Below are 16,592 nucleotides of genomic sequence, written 5' to 3'. Positions count from 1 at the left end.
AAGAACTAGGGATGTAGCTCAATATTAGAGCACCCTTGAGTTCAATCTCCATTTCCAAAAAATAAAATATAAGTTTTATTTGTTATTAAAAATATACATTTAAATGGCTTTCTGGTTCGTTTTTTTTATGGTACTAGGGATTGAACCTAGGGTAATTGCCCATGCTAGACAAGCATTCTATCATTAAGCTACATGCCTAATTCTTATTTTAAGACAGGGTCTTGCTAAATTATCCAGGCTGACCTTGAATTTGCAACCGTCCTACCTCAGCTTCCCAAGTCCTGGGATTACAGATTTGCACCACCACACCCCACTTGACTGGTATTCTTGATATTCCTGATGTATAATACTACATGTTTTATAGATCACAATTCCCACAGGATTTGAAGACACAGTGTACTAAAGACTGGGACATATATAGAACCCAGTAAAGAAAAAAAATAAGTTATTTCAGAAAACCAAGACAGGAAGTCTTAGTAGCTCAGCAAAGAAAAAAAGCTATTATTGCTCCTTTTATCTCTCACTTCCCCTCTGTTACCCATTTTCAAAACAGTACAAAAATCTGCTTGAATATAATTTGTTACAGCAGTAGCACTTTAAAATGTCCCTGTTGTACTATTGTAAGAAAAATTTAAATCTAGATCTAGGGAAAACCAAGAACAAATGAAATCCTTTAAAAGTAATCTCTAATTCTACTATTTGCTGACAGCTGTGGTAAACATTTTGGTGTATCCTACACCTGCCCTACAAAGTTGAGACTTCTTCTATACATGCAGTTTTGTATCTTTTTTGGGGGGGGGAGTGGGGGGCTAGCATTGTAAGCATTTATCAAGAAAACTTTTTCACCTGCAGCATAATTTTTAATGCAGAGGTGAGTGGAGTGTATTATGTAGATTTTTGTGGAGCATTTGTTGGTAGTAGGCTGAAAGTATTTACTTAGGTACCCAAAAATACTGAAAGCAAAGCTCTGCAAGCAAAACTAAATAATTTAAACTTAGGTGGGGGTAGGAGGGAGGGGCCACATAAATATCTCCTGTGCTATTTAATAATTTTCATAGAGAAGAACTACTCTTCTTACTATAAACCCAGGAAATATGATTGATTTTGTCATTCAAAAATCCAAACAAGAGGAGCTGGGGTTGTGACTCAGTGGCAGAGTGCTTGCCTTGCATATTTGAGGCACTGGGTTCAATCCTCAACACCACATAAAAATAAGTAAAGTAAAGGTATTTTAGAAATTAAATAAATAAATAATAAAAAGGTATTATGTCCATTTACAACTAAAAAATGTTAAACAGGGTGTGGGGGGCTGGGGTTGTGGCTCAGTGGATAGCGCTCACCTAGCATGTGTGAGGCACTGGGTTCAAGTCTCAGTACTACATATAAATGAACAAATAAAATAAAGATCCATTGACAACTAAAAAAATATTAAAAAATAAAAATAAAAAGCCAAACAAATGTAGGGTAGTCTTTTATTATTGAGAACTATCAGCGAATCACTTATACGTGCATTTACTTAACAGGGACAAGTTAGCTTCAAGATCCAGTGAAATGTAATTTTTCTGATTTTCATGTTCCTTAATTTTAAAATGAGGATCAAGATAGTGCCTACTGTAGCTGACCAATGTGAGAACTGAAATGAGAAACATATTTAAAATGTTAAGCACGATGCTTACAATGTGAGACGTTCTTAATTACTAATAGCCATAATAATAAATCCACTATGTATTGTTTTCAAAGTGACAATTCCTACTTCAACTGGCAGCTTATTCTTTAAGCTTATAGTCTCTTCTAACAGAATGCCATTTTTTATATGATTTATTTTTATTTTTTTTAGTCATACATGACAGCAGAATGTATTTTGACATATAATACATACATGGAATGTACATACATCAATCATATTGTCTATTCTAGCAGAATGCCATTTTTGAACTCTGGTGGCAGTTTGTGGTTGTCCCACTTTTAATGCTTATTATACTTGTACATACAGTTGTCTGTCCTCCTTACTCAGAATGAGAGATTTTTGAGATCAGGACCATGCCTTATTTATCTTTACTATCCCAATTCCTGGCATGTACTAGACCTCAAAAATTGGTTGAATGAATGCCTTCAAGAATTTTGTGGGTTTGGGCTGGGGATGTGGCTCAAGTGGTAGCGCGCTTGCCTGGCATGCACGGGGCTCTGGGTTCCATCCTCAGCACCACATAAAAAACATAAAATAAAATAAAGATGTTGTTGTCTACCGAAAACTGAAAAATAAATATTAAAAAATTCTCTCTCTCTCTCTCTCTCTCTCTCTTCTCTCTATCTTAAAAAAATAATAATTTTGTGGGTTTGATTTTGCAGTCATCCTTTTTTAGATTGTCTGCAGCTTTCTCTGTGACAAACAGGGTCATATATACCCTATTTATTAATAAAGTTAATTAAGAATTAAACATTTGTTTTATCATATAGTTTGGTTATCTTGTTGTATAATAAACTGTGCCAAAGCTTAACAGGTTAAAAAACAATCATTTTATTTGCTTACAGTTCTGGAGGGTGACTGGAACTGAGTTTTCTTGGCAACACTCTTGTGGTTGCAGTCAGATGGCAACTGGGGGTGGAATGTCCAAGACAGAATGTTTACTTACGTGTTTGGAGCCTTGGTGTTAGCAGGACTCAGTTGGAATGCTGGGCCTCAGCACCACTCTCTCTTTCTCCTCCTCTCCCATATCTTCCTCTCCCTTTCTCCTTCCTTCCTCTTTTCCCCTTCTTCTCTCTTTCTCCTTTACCCCCTCCGCCCTCCACTTGTCCTCTCTATGAGGATAGCCATGCTACCTTTCAAACCATACTACTCTGAAACCACAAGAGTAGAAGTTGCCAGGTGTTCTTAAGACTGAGACCTGGAACTGTCACTCATCAGTTTCACTCTATTGCTGTGCACATGTGACTATGTTGTTAGTCATAGGCCAGCCCAGATTCTAGGACAGGGGACTACAGGAGGCTCTGAGTAGCACTGGGAGTTGTGTTTCCTGGCTCATTGGGGGCCACTAATATAACAGATTACTAAATCATATACTATACTTTTTCTGTTGAGAGTTTTCAAATAAGAATTTTTAAAAACATAACTATAAACTAGATTTGGTGGTACACACCTCTAATCCCAAGGACCCAGGGGGCTGAAGTAGGAGAATCACAAGTCCAAGGCCAGCCCAGACAACTTAGTGAGACCCTCAGCAACTTGTCCCAAAAAGGACTGGGGTTGTAGCTTAATGGTAAAGTTCCTCCTGAATTCAGTCCCCAATACTGGGGTTAAAAAAAAAGTTAATATATATAAGTCTTAAGAGTAAACATAACAGGCTTAGGAGTTAATATTTGAGTCAAATTCAAATTCTTCAAATTCTCTGCCACTTCATTGACTTAGTGATAGGAGCAGGTACGTTAGGCTGACTCCCATGTTACTCATCCATAGATGATTTCTATATAGAGTTGGTTTGTTTATTTATTTTTGATATTGGGAATTGAACCAGGGGGCACTTAACCACTGAGCCACATCCGCAGCCCTTTTAAATATCTTATTTAGAGATAGGGTCTTGCTGAGTTGCTTAGGGCCTTGCTAAATTGCTGAGGCTGGCTTTGAACTCTCGATCCTACTGCCTCAGCCTCCCAAGTCACTGGGATTATAGGCCTGCACCACCACACCGGTCTGTGATAGGGTTTAAATGAAACCATGTAAGTTCCTGGCACACCAGGTGCTCAGCAAATGATACCTGCTGCTTTGTTATCATTGCTCTTGTTATTAATGAGTGATATCTTTGTCAGTGCAAAGACAGATAACTAATGTTGTGCATTTCATATGAACTGAGAGAGACAGTATTTTGGTTAGATTCTTCGATTTCAGTTGACTATGTTATATCTCCCCCCACCCTTTTCCTTTTTTCCCTTTTTGGTTCTGGGAAGAACCCAAGGCCTCACACATGCTAAGTATATATTCTACCACTGATCCTCTACCCAAGCCCTTTACTTCATCTTTTATTTTTGATCATTGCGTTCTTGTTAGCTAATGTTTCTTCTTTTTTTTTTTTTTTTTTTTTTTTTTTTTTGTATAGCTCTTTTATTTTTTATTTTGAGACAGGGCCTTGCTAAGTTGCTTAAGTCCTCACTAACTTTGAACTTGTGATCCTCCTGCCAAGTTGCTGGAATTATAGGTGTACACCACCTCACCTGGCAGCTAATGGTTTTTAAAGAAAGAGTGTTAATTTTACCCAGGTTTTAGTTTTTTATTGGTCGAGCAATTGAGGAAATACGTTCTTAGATTAAACCTGAAAAATGTTCTTTCTTCTATAAAGTCATGCACATTCATGTTTTAGAGATGATAGCATAGATTTCACGTTACAAACCATTAAAACTTATTTGGTGAAATATAATATTATATTGACATAGCAATTGTATATTGCTGCTTAAGACTAGAGGTCTTTAAATCACTTTCTCCATAGATTTTATGACTTTTTATTTGCTAAACTCTGAAGGAAAATATGTCAATTATTTTGTTTTGGAGGGTTGTATTCTCTAGGCCTTTGGTTAGCTAGTATTGATGAATGGCATTTTTTGTGTGTTTATCATCCTGTTAAAACTGTAAAACAGTTACTTTGAAATTAGAGTCAGCTTAAGTAGAAACTTTGTAAATATGTTTAATGGGTTTGTTACACTAGAGGTTTTAGTGGTAAATGAGTTCAGGTTATGTTTAATCAATATATACAATGTGTTATAGTTTCCCTTTTAGACCTTGACTTTTCTTTTGTTTGTTTTCTTCTTAAATCTACCTTGTTACAAGCTGTGAGAATTGTTTTTGCCCTAAATGATGTGGTAGCATATCCGGCTGATGGTTGCCATACAATGCTTTATGTAGGGGCAAAAAATACATGTTGTAGGAAGTGTTTGTAGCCAATATATGATTTACAGTTTTTCCTGAGAACTCTTTAAAACAAGGTCTGTAAGTACCAAACAACTTGGTGTAGCAGAAAGAGAATGGTTCTTGGGAGTCAGACTGTTTGGGGGGCCCTATAGAGTTCAGTAGTAAACAATGCAGACTCATCTCTCAGAGTTGTGAAGATTTAAAGAGTTAACTGTGAACACAGTAGACCATTGATACCATGTCAAACAGGAGGAAATTTATTTAGCAGTGAAGTTCCCATTTTTAAATTAGTTTCATAAAGCCAAGAAAATGAACTTGATTAAATGAGAATTTCTGGGAGAAGAGATAGATCCCGAAGTAGTAGTATCAAGTTTGAAATGGCAAGGGACCAAATTTACAATCAGAGCACAAGAGGTGGGTTTAGAAATGGATTCTTCCTTTCATAGTTCTCTCGCTATTTGTGTTCACTTACTTCCCTTTTTTTTTTTTTTCCTGAGGTTCTAAAACAAAAACAAAACATAGTCAGGGTCTGCAACTGCTGAAGGAGCTTTTGAATTCTTTCTAAAGAGGAAATTGACTTTACCTAACCAGTGCACTTCCTGTGTGTGCTGTATCCGTTAGAGAGTGAAATAGAACCTTGGTAGAGTGCTCAACTGCAGTGTTTCCTCTTGGTGGTGGGCTTTTGAAATGTTCTATAGTGTTCTGACATGCTGCCTTCATTTTTTCTGCCATCTGCACTGTGGATACAAATCACATGAGGCCTTGTTCAAAACACAGGTTCTGATTCGGTACTTCTGGATAGAACCTGAGATCTTGCATTTCTAATAATATTCCAGGTGATATATCAAAATCGCAAAGCCTTCTCTCTCCCTGGTTCTTTCAAAATGTTTTTAAAAACACCCATAATTGACTTCATTTTTATTCAGTGTTTATTTGTCACATGCTATGTAGATGGAGGCCTGATTCTCAAGGATCCCAGAGTTGAACAATGTACCAAAACAAATACATTTTGGGTTTATGGCCTTTTTTTCTTTCTTTTTTTTTTTTTTTTATATTGTACTTGGGTTTGTTTCATAGTTCTGTAGTTAACAATTAAATTTAGATTAGGATTTCTATATTTATTTTTATTTTTGATATAAGAATTTCTTTTAGTTACTATACAAATATAATTATATTAATGTCAAAAGGAGAAAACAATTATTTGCATAATCTGCCCAGCACATGAAACTACTCCTTCTTTCTGTGTTTCAGTTCTTGGGCATGGGAATCTTTTGTTTTTACATGTTGTGAAATCGCTTAAAAACAATATTCTCTTCTGTTTTTTTTTTCTTTTCTTTTTATTTTTGGTACCGGGGATTGAACTCATTGGTACCTTATCACTGAGCCATGTCCCTGGAACTTTTTTTAATATATATATTTTTTAGTTGTTGTTGGACACAATATCCTTATTTTATTTATTTCCATGTGGTGCTGAGGATCAAACCCCGTGACTCACACGTGCTAGGCAAGTGCTCTACCACTGATCCACAACCCCAGACCCACCCCCCTTTTGATACCAGGGATTGAACTCAGGGCCATTTAACAACCAACTGAGCCACATACCCAGCCCTTTTTTATATTTTATTTAGATGTAGGGTCTCATTAAGTTGCTTAGGTCCGCCCTAAGTTACTGAGGCTGGCTTTGAACTTGTGATCCTCCTGCCTCAGCTTCCCAAGCTGCTGGGATTACAGGCCTGCGCCATGACTCCTGGCATCCCCAGCCCTTTTTACATATTATTTTGATACAGGGTCTTTCTAAATATCTGAGGTTGGTGTCAAACTTGTGATCCTGTCGCCTCAGCCCCCCAAGTCACACAGATTACTTGTGTCTTCTGCTTTTTATGTTTGCTATTAAGAGAGTATAGAGAAAGCTTTCTAAATTTTTCTATTAACTGTTGAAATATTATCCTTTATCCATATTCTGATATGTTGTTTCTTGGTAGATTTTTCTTGTATTTCAAACTCTTTTTTAAAAAATATTTTTTAGGGGGTTGGGATTGTGGCTCAGCAGTAGAATGCTCGTGTAGCATGTGCGAGGCCCTGGGTTCAATCCTCAGCACACAAAAATAAATAAATAAAATAAAGATATTTTGTCCAACTACTTCTAAAAAATAAATATTAAAAAATATATTTTGGGGGGCTGGAGGTGTGGCTCATTGGTAGAATGCTTGCCTGGCATGTGTGAGGCACTGGATTCAATCCTCAGCACCACATAAAAGTAAATAAAATAAAGGTATTGTGTCCATCTACAACTAAAAATTAAAAAAAATATATATATATATATATATAGACATATATACATATATATATATAGTTGTATATAGACACAACACCCTCACTTATTTATCTTTCTGTGCTGAAGATTGAACCCAGGGTCCCACACACCCTGGGCGAGTACTCCACCACTAAGTCACAACCCCAGAGTATATTTCAAACTCTTGCTAAGAAAAAATTAGCAAAAGGGTTAGGGGGTAGTAAACATAATATTATATGAGACTGGTATAATAATATTTGCAAAGAAGAGTATATATTTCCTTATTTATTTATTTATTATTTGCAGTGCTGGGGGTAGAACTCAGGCACCTGTATATACTAGGCAAGCGTTCTACCATTGAGCCACATCTCAGCTTATATGTTTGTTTTAATTTAACTGAGTTAAAATTGCTCTAAGGAGAAAAAATGGATTGTGTGTTATCTGAATTGTATTTCTTTAAAAATAAAACAGTACCTCACTCTTAGATTGCTGGTGGTACTGCAAATTGGTGTAGCCACTCTGGAAAGCAGTATGGCAATTACTCAGAAAACTTGGAATGGAACCACCATTTGACCCAACTATCCCACTCCTTGGTCTACACCCAAAGGACTTTAAATCAGCATACTATAGTGATGCAGTCACATCAATGTTTATAGCAGCCAAATTCACAATAGCTAAATTGTGGAACCAACCCAGATGCCCTTCAATAGATGAATGGATAAAGAAACTGTGATATACTCATGCACATACACAATGGAATATTACTCAGCATTAAAAGAGTATAAAATTATGGCATTTGCAGGTAAATGGATGGAGTTAGAGAATATCATGCTAAGCAAAGTAAGCCAATATCCCCAAACCAAAGGCCAAATGTTCTCTCTGATAAGAGGATGCTGATCCATATGGGGGGAGGGGGCATGTGAAGAATAGAGGAACTTTGAATTGGGCAAAGGGGAGGGATGGGAGAGGGCATGGGGGTAGTAAAGATGATAGTATGAGAAGGACATAATTACCCTAGGTACATGTATGATTACACAAATGATGCGACTCTACATCATGTACAACCAGAGAAATGAAAAGTTGTGCTCCATTTGTGTACAGTGAAACGAAATGCATTCTGCTTCATGTGTAACTAATTAGAACAAATAAAAAAATTAAAAATAAAAATGGTTTGGTTTGTTTCAGTACTAGGGGTTAAACCAAGGGGTGCGTTACCACTGAGATATACTCCCAGCCTTTTTTTTTTTTTTTTTTTTTTTTTAATACTGAGGATTGACTGCAGGGGCACTTAACCACTGAGCCTCATCGTCAGCCCTTTTATTTTTCATTTTTTTAAAATTGTGTATAGACTCAATGCCTTTATTTGTTTTTATGTGGTGCTAGGATCAAACTAGTGCCTCACACTTGCGAGGCAAGTGCTCTACCACTGAGCCACAACTCCAGACCCTTTATTTTTCATTTTGAGACAGGGTCTTGCTAAGTTGCTTAGAGCCTCATTAAAGTATGAGGCTGGCTTTGAACTTGCAATCCTCCTGCCTCAACCTCCTGAATAGCCTGGATTATTGGTGTGTGCACCATGCCTGGCCAACCTGTTTGTTTTCAAAATATGCATGAGATGTAACAAATTTTCTGTCATATCTTCTCAAACTGGGGTTCTAAATCTCAGCATTGTGGACTTAGGGCAGTGTTTCATAAAGTGTGGCCATCAGAATCTCAGGTATGCTTGTGAAAAATGAGAACTCCATCTATACACTCTTCCTCTAAGCTTCTGGTTTGAGATGGAACCTGGCAATTTGAATTATAAGAAGCAGCCTACGTGCAAAGAAAGTTTTATAATTACTACTCTGGCAAGCCATGATTTGGGTCTGAAGAATTTGGTTTTTTTTTTTTGTTTTTTTTTTTTTGTTTGTTTTTTTTTTGGTTTTGAAATCCATTTGCACCTCTTTCTTTTCTTTTTTTTTTTTTTTTATTGGTTGTTCAAAACATTACAAAGCTCTTGACATATTTCATACATTAGATTCAAGTGGGTTATGAACTCCCATTTTGGGTCTGAAGAATTTGTAAACTTAAATTGAATATTTTTTAGGGCATAGATTATTCATTTTTTCTGGGAAGAGAGTCTATAAACCTCTCATAACTCAAGAAGGATTAAATTATTGTCCCAATTAGGCTACTTTGGACTGTAATTTATAGTCCTGTGGACTATAAATCTTAGTTTTCTTTTAGCATAGCAAGTACATTTTATTCATGAGGTGATTTGTGTATGTTATGACTTCCTAACATACTATTTTGTTGCTTCTATTAAGTTGAATTTTAATCTCCTAGTAATTAATTTTTTTACTGAAGTGTGCTGTTCCCCAAAACTACATTGGATAAATAATAATTCCTAACATTTATTTATTGAGAACCACAATGTGCTAGTTATTTTATGAAATGCAATACATAGATTATTTTAATCTTCATAGCAACTCCATGAAGTTACTGTTATTATATTCATTTGACAAATAAGAAATTTGAGGCATGGAGTACTTAATTAACTTAACCAAATTGACATAGTTTGTGAATAATCGAACCAAGAAATTGAATTCTTTCTGGTGTGACTCGATTTTATGCAATTCTGCAAGTTTGCACAAATGAATTATGTTTAGTTTAGGAATAATGGAAAGTGTGTGTGTGTGTGTGTGTGTGTGTGTGTATGATAGAATATTATTCAGCCTTTTAAAAGAAGAAAATGTTGTGGAGTGAAAAAAGCCAGATATGTTTAAAAAAAATACTACATGATTTCACTTATGTGGTAACCAAAAAACCCAAATGCCTAAAATAGAACGATTACCAGGGATGGGGTAGAAAGGGATAGTAAGATATTGGTCAAAGGGTACAAAATTTCAATTATATATGATAGTTTCTACAGATCTAATGTACAGGATGGGGATTATAGTTAATGATACTGTATTATACATTTGAAAATTGCTAAGAGATACCTTAAGTGTTCTCACCACATACAAAAAGGTAACCATGTGACAATATGGATATATTAATTAGCTTAATTGTAATATTAGTTGACTACATTATGTATATTAGAACATTACACTTTCTACTTTAAGCATATATATTTTTAACTAAAAATTTTAAAGAATAGAAGATTATAGTTATATGGTAACTTTATATAATTAAACTTTTTCTAGAAATTCAGATTTTGAATTTTTAAGTTGTTTCTTTTTCAGATCAAAGACAGTGCATCACAGACAAGGGATGTCCTCAAACAGCATTTTAATGATTTAAAGGGAACTCTTGGGAAGCTACTCGATGAACGATTGGTGACCCTTTTGCAAGAGGTAGACACCATTGAACAGGAGACCATTAAACCACTAGATGACTGCCAGAAGCTCATCGAACATGGAGTTAACACTGCAGAGGACTTAGTTCGAGAAGGTGAGAATCCAGGAAGCCTATTAAATATGGTTCATTGAGATTGATGTTTGGCTGATTTCTTAGGATACCAGAAGGCTTCTTGTCATCTGTGTGGTACTTGGGATGTTTCTACCTTTTCAGCTTATAATACAGGATTAAGATACACTGTGGGCATTCCAGGGTACATGTAATTGAGGTATTTGAAACAAGAAGGAGTGAATGATTTGTCTCAAATAGTTCTATAGTAATAATATCTGTTTCATTTTTAACACAATTTTAAGGTAATTTTGAATCTGTTCAAATATTTTTCAAGGATCATAGAATTTAAATCTAAATGAAAAGGGCTAATTTAAGTTTAAATATGATTGATATTGACTCATGAAATTGAGTTGTTATATTTCTGTCTTCAGCCAGTGTTTTTAAGTCATGCCCAGATCTTGTCTTCTTGTCTTCTTTCCTTCATGTTGACTTCCCTGCCTTCAACATAGGTCTTTATCAAGTGTTTTGTTTCTTTTCTTTTTTTAAAAAAACTGGGGATTGAACCTTCAGCCCCAGTTCTTTTTTAATTTTTATTTTGAGGGAAGGTCTCACTAAGTTGCTGAAGCTTAGCCTTTAACTTGTGAGACTTCTACCTCAGCTTCCTGACTCAATGGGATTACAGGTGTGTGCCATACTGCCCAGCTCTTTGTAAGGTACATTAAATGTTCTTTGAGGTTCACAGCCCAGTGGGAGAGATATACATGCCTAGAGAGATGGAAGAACTTACTGGAACATGGAAGAGGAAGTGCTTCAGTCTCTCTGGAAAAGTAGAGGGTAGATTTTTGCAGGAGGAGTTCCCCAGAGGCTGGAAGAAAGTCATCAAGTAGACAAGGGAAAACAGAGGGTAACCATGATTCCAAGTGGAAGTAATGTCTGGAGTGGAGTGAACGGCATATTCAAGGATTTATTGAAGTATTTTTTTAGATGACACTGTCTACAGTCTGGAGATTGGATCATAGGTGGTGAGACTGGAGGTAGAAAAGACTGATTAGAAAGTTACAGTTGTCCAGAGAAAAATGGAAAGATTGTCAAGTGAAGATGAGACAGGGCTGCTTTTAAAGAGGTTTTTGTTTTGGTTTGGTTTTGAGATAGAACTGAGATTATCAATCAGCAGCTATTGATTTTTGGTGATTATCGAGATATAGATAGAGAGGAAAAGGGGAAAGCCAACCTAGTTTTGGATGATTGGGTGAGTGGTGGTGCTAAAGGGTGAGGGGAGGGTCTTAGTGAGTATTTAGGCATTTTTTTTTTTTTTTAGTTGTACACAATACCTTTATTTTGTTCATTTATTTTTATGTGGTGCTCAGGATCGAACCCAGAGCCTTGCACATGCTAGGCGAGCACTCTACCAGTGAGCCACAACCCCAGCCCCTAGGCATTTGGTTTAAAGTGAATTTGAGGTACTTAACATGAAAATGTGGGTATAATGCTTAGGAGAGAAATCATGCTGGAGATGTCAATGTGCATACAGATCAAATCTGAATCTGTGGGAATAAGTAAAATCATCATATCATGAGAAAAATAAGTGTCAGAGGGTAGAACATTAAGGGATGCCAGCATTTAAAGGACAGTTGGGATAAAGAAGCCTCTGAAGGAGACTAAACTCTTTCACAGAGTGAGCACTATGAGTGGCGTAAGATAAAAAGTCTAGATAGCTCATAAGCTTGGAACTAAAAGTTAATCGCTTTTGTCCCACTTAGAATGTGGCACTACTGTTATCTTTACATGCTAATAATAGTTTTCTCTTTTCTTCAATGGGAAGTGTTTATTTTTCACTGACCTTAACAGTGCCTTTGAGAAAATTCTTTTCAGCAGGAACACAGGCTGTCTTTTCCCAGAGGCTTTGCATTTGGAAACAAACCCAGAAACAGGTCAGCACAGGTCAGGGTTCTGCACCCATTGCCCTGAAAACTAAGAAATGTTTTCATTTTAGAAAAAGTCCTTTGAGGCACATAACATGTTTGTGGTAGCATTTGACACTTGAATTTTTTTTTTTTTAAATACTGCAGAAATATTTTTCATGGGCTGGGGTTGTGGCTCAGTGGTACAGTGATTGCCTAGCACTTGAGAGGCCCTGGGTTCAATCCTCAGCACCACATAAAAATAAAAAAAATAAAGGTATTTTGTCCAACTACAACTAAAAAATAAATATTAAAAAAATATTTTTCACTTCAGACTCTTTCTTGACTCTTTCTCCCAAGGTATAAACACTTATTTATGGAATTTTGAGGCAGTATTCAATATCTCTGTTTTTCTTTTGGTCAAGAAAGTCAGATGGTCTCAAAGAACTCAAGTAAATCCAGGGTACTTTCAAATGGAAAAACGTTCTGGCAATGTCCTTCAGCTGTGGAACCATAATTTTCTTACCCTCTACATAGCTTTTTCTTTTTCTTTTTTTTTTTTTAATATTTTTTTCATTGTTGATGGACCTTTATTTTATTTATTTAAACATGGTGCTGAGGATTGAACCCAGTGCCTCACACATGCTAGGCAAGTGCTCTTCCACTGAGCTACAACCCCAGCCCCATAGCATTTCTTTTTTGTTGTTCTGTTGTGTGATTTCTGATCTTCTAAGATTCTCTAGGAGAGGTGGACAGAAGATCCTGAGCCTGCTGCTTTGTGTAAAATTGATTGTCAAACCAATTTTGCTTTTTTAGAGCAGAATCACTAATATCTGGCAAAATGTTCCATTTTCCCTTCTTAGGCTTACTAATAAAGTCACTTCTTAAATAGTCTCTACTTTTACATATTAGGAATTTGATTATGGTGTCACTTAGGAATTTTTTGCAAGAAAACTGAAAACCATGGGGCTGGGGATGTGGCTCAAGCGGTAGCGCGCTGTCTTGGCATGCGTGCAGCCTGGGTTCGATCCTCAGCACCACATACAAAGATGTTGTGTCCGCCGAGAACTGATAAATAAATAAATAAACCTCTCTCTCTCTCTCTCTCTTAAAAAAAAAAAAAAACTGAAAACCCAGGTAGATAGTGGTTGTATTGATTATACTAGTTGTGTGACCATTTTTCACTGTAATAGTTCTTTCTCTTGATTGTAGGTGAGATCGCCATTCTTGGTGGCATAGAAGAACAGAATGAGAAACTTTGGAGCTTTACCAAAAAGGCCTCACACATTCAGTTGGACAGGTAAAAGAGTTTTTGACTTTTTTTTTTTCTTTTTGTGGCATTAAGGATTATTTTAAAGGCCTCACACATGCCAGGCAAGTTCTCTACAACTGGAACTACCACTTCAGACATTTTTTATTTTTAAAAATTTGAGACAGGTTCTCACTAAATTTGGCCACACTGGCTTTGAACTTGCCAACCTCCTGTCTTAACTTCTCTAGTAGCTGGGATTACAGATGTGTGGTACTATGCTTAGCTGGATTTACTATTTTGGGGGGTGGAGGAGGTACCAGGGATTGAACTCAGGGGCACTCAACCACTGAGCCACATCCCCAGCCCTATTTTGTATTTTATTCAGAGACAGGGTCTCATGGAGTTGCTTAGCACCTTGTTTTTGCTGAGGCTGGCTTTGAACTCACGATCTTCCTGCCTCAGCCTCCCAAGCAGCTAGGATTACAGGTGTGCACTACTGCGCCTAGCTGGACTGACTTTTAAACATTTAAACTATGTCTTCTTTTGCCCCCATTAAAGATTCTGATTAAGGGGTATAGAGAATAAAGTTTTCAAAGTGTCATTACTCATTATCATTAGTATTAGCATCAAATAGTTGTGATTATAAATCTTTGGCATCATAATACTATAGATTTTTTTTTCAATTTCAGTGGAGAAGAGAATTGTTGTATTTGCTTTAGGCAGCATATACACTAAAGTTGGAATAATTCAGAGAAAATTAGCATGAACTCTACGGGGACAGGATTCTGAATATATCATTGAAATTGATACATATTTTAGTAAAGCAGATCTTTTGGTATAAATTGACAGTTGTGATCCTACCAGTTTTTGCCCCTGTTTATTTGAGAAGACAATTATTATGTAATCTTTTTTTTGGGGAACTGGGGGTTGAAGTCAGGGCTTTATGAATGCAACCAGATGCTTTGCCTCTGAGCTACATCCCAGCCCTGTTATGTAATCTTTATGAAGATAAAAGGCCTTCACCACAAAGTCCCCCACTGTCACAAGAATTATTTACCAAGAACTTCAGGACCCTTCTAGGATGTTGCTAATCTAAAATATTCTTTATATCTTTAACTTTATTCTAATTTTAATTTAGGTTAAAAGCCTCATAAACACATGAGCTTTGTTTCCTCAGCTTACCAGAAGTGCCTTTACTGGTTGATGTGCCTTGTTTATCTGCTCAGTTGGATGATTCAATTCTTAACATAGTGAAAGATCACATTTTTAAGCATGGAACAGTAGCCTCTCGCCCACCAGTGCAGATAGAAGAACTAATAGAGAAACCTGGAGGCATCATAGTACGATGGTGTAAGGTATGTAATTCAGGATTGTAGAAGTGGCCTCAACATTATAGGTTAAAGATTGGGAACACTAAAGTTCTTTCATTAAACTACCTTTAAATATTTTCTTATCTTTCCAAACAAAAGTCCCTTTTGCTTTACAATTAAGATGAAGTCACTGTGAACATAAAAGAGGGTGATTCTACAGTTTGAAATAAATAGTTTTGAAGGTACTTTTGTGTGTGTCCACCATGCAGCCTGCGCAATGGTTTCATTAATGAGGTTCTAGGCATAAAGTTAGCTAGATGAGATTGAAATAAAACACACAGATTCAGTTACCTTATTTCTATTGCCAGGTCCCAGACGGCTCCCCTCTCTGGTTCCCTCCTCTAACCGCCCAGCAGGGCAGCAAGGATTACTCAGGGCTAGCGGGAGAGAGAGAGTTTGAACACGCCTGGGAGTAGCCTTTTATTGGGGAACAAAAGATTCAGGGGAGAATTCCATCCAATGAAGGTTGAGGGGGGACCGCACTCCAAGGTCAGGGTCAGTGATTGGGCCCCCAGGGTCAGTGGTCAGGCACACCCCCACATGGATGGGCTCTCTCATCAGGAAAGGGCCGGGAAAGCTCCGACACAGCCAGAGCACCTCAGACCCTTAACGGGAGCCACCCAATCACGTGTCAGAAATGGCTTCCCACATGTGTGTGTGTGTTATTAGGCAAATGTTCTGCCCTTGGGCTCCATCACCAGCCTCTTGAAGATACTTTGAAAAATCTATTCCAACATTGTGTTTTGTTTGTTCTTTTTAGATATACATGACAGTATAGTATATTTTGACATATTATATATACATGGAGTATAACTTATTCTAATTAGGATTCCATTCTTGTGGATGCACATGATGGTATGTTCTTATGTCAACAAAGGAAGGTTATGTCTGATTCATGCTCCTGCCAACATTGTGGGGTTTTTTGTTTTGTTTTGTTTTTGTTTTTTGATAGCAGGGATTGAACCCAGAGGTCTTAACCACCAAGCCACATCTCCAGCCCTTTTGTTTACATTTTATTTAGAGGCAGGATCTTGCTGAGTTGCTTAGGGCCTCACTAAGTTGCTGAAGCTGGCTCTGAACTCTGATCCTCCTGCCTCAGCCTCCTGAGCTGCTGGGATTACAGGTGTGTGCCACCGTGCCAGCTAATATTGTTTCTTTTTTAAAAATATTTTTTAGTTGTATATGAACATGATAACTTTATTTTTATTCTCTTTTTAATAGCTCTACTTCTGAGCCACAACCTCAGCCCTCTTTTTTTTTTTTTTTTTTTTAATGTGGTGCTGAGGATCAAACCCAGTGTCTCACACCTGCTAGGCAAACGTTGTACCACTGAGCCACAACTCCAGCCCCCAACATTGTTTTTTAACATACATTTCCGAGGACTTAACTCTCAGTGAATTGAGAATTTCTTCCTTTTCTATTTATTAGAAAAGCCAGAAGATGACAGTGAATTTGACTATCTTAATTTTTTTGTTCAGCATTGAACTAA

The 16,592-nt window shown here is 36.8% G+C and overlaps 1 protein-coding gene across 1 annotated transcript in view; it reads left to right on the top strand.

Moving 5' to 3' along the window:
* Window positions 1-16,592, top strand: part of CRLF3 (cytokine receptor like factor 3) — a 40,725-nt gene that overhangs the window by 6,083 nt on the left and 18,050 nt on the right. The window contains 3 exon segments of the mRNA XM_081271616.1: window positions 10,415-10,622; window positions 13,694-13,781; window positions 14,911-15,088. Coding sequence (XP_081127742.1) covers window positions 10,415-10,622; window positions 13,694-13,781; window positions 14,911-15,088 — 474 coding nt within the window.

This window comes from Spermophilus citellus, assembly GCF_964194105.1.
Source record: "Spermophilus citellus genome assembly, chromosome: 17".
Classification (NCBI taxonomy): Eukaryota; Metazoa; Chordata; class Mammalia; order Rodentia; family Sciuridae; genus Spermophilus; species Spermophilus citellus.
The sequence above is the reverse complement of the archived record's forward strand: the minus strand, read 5'-3'. Positions and strand labels throughout refer to the sequence as shown.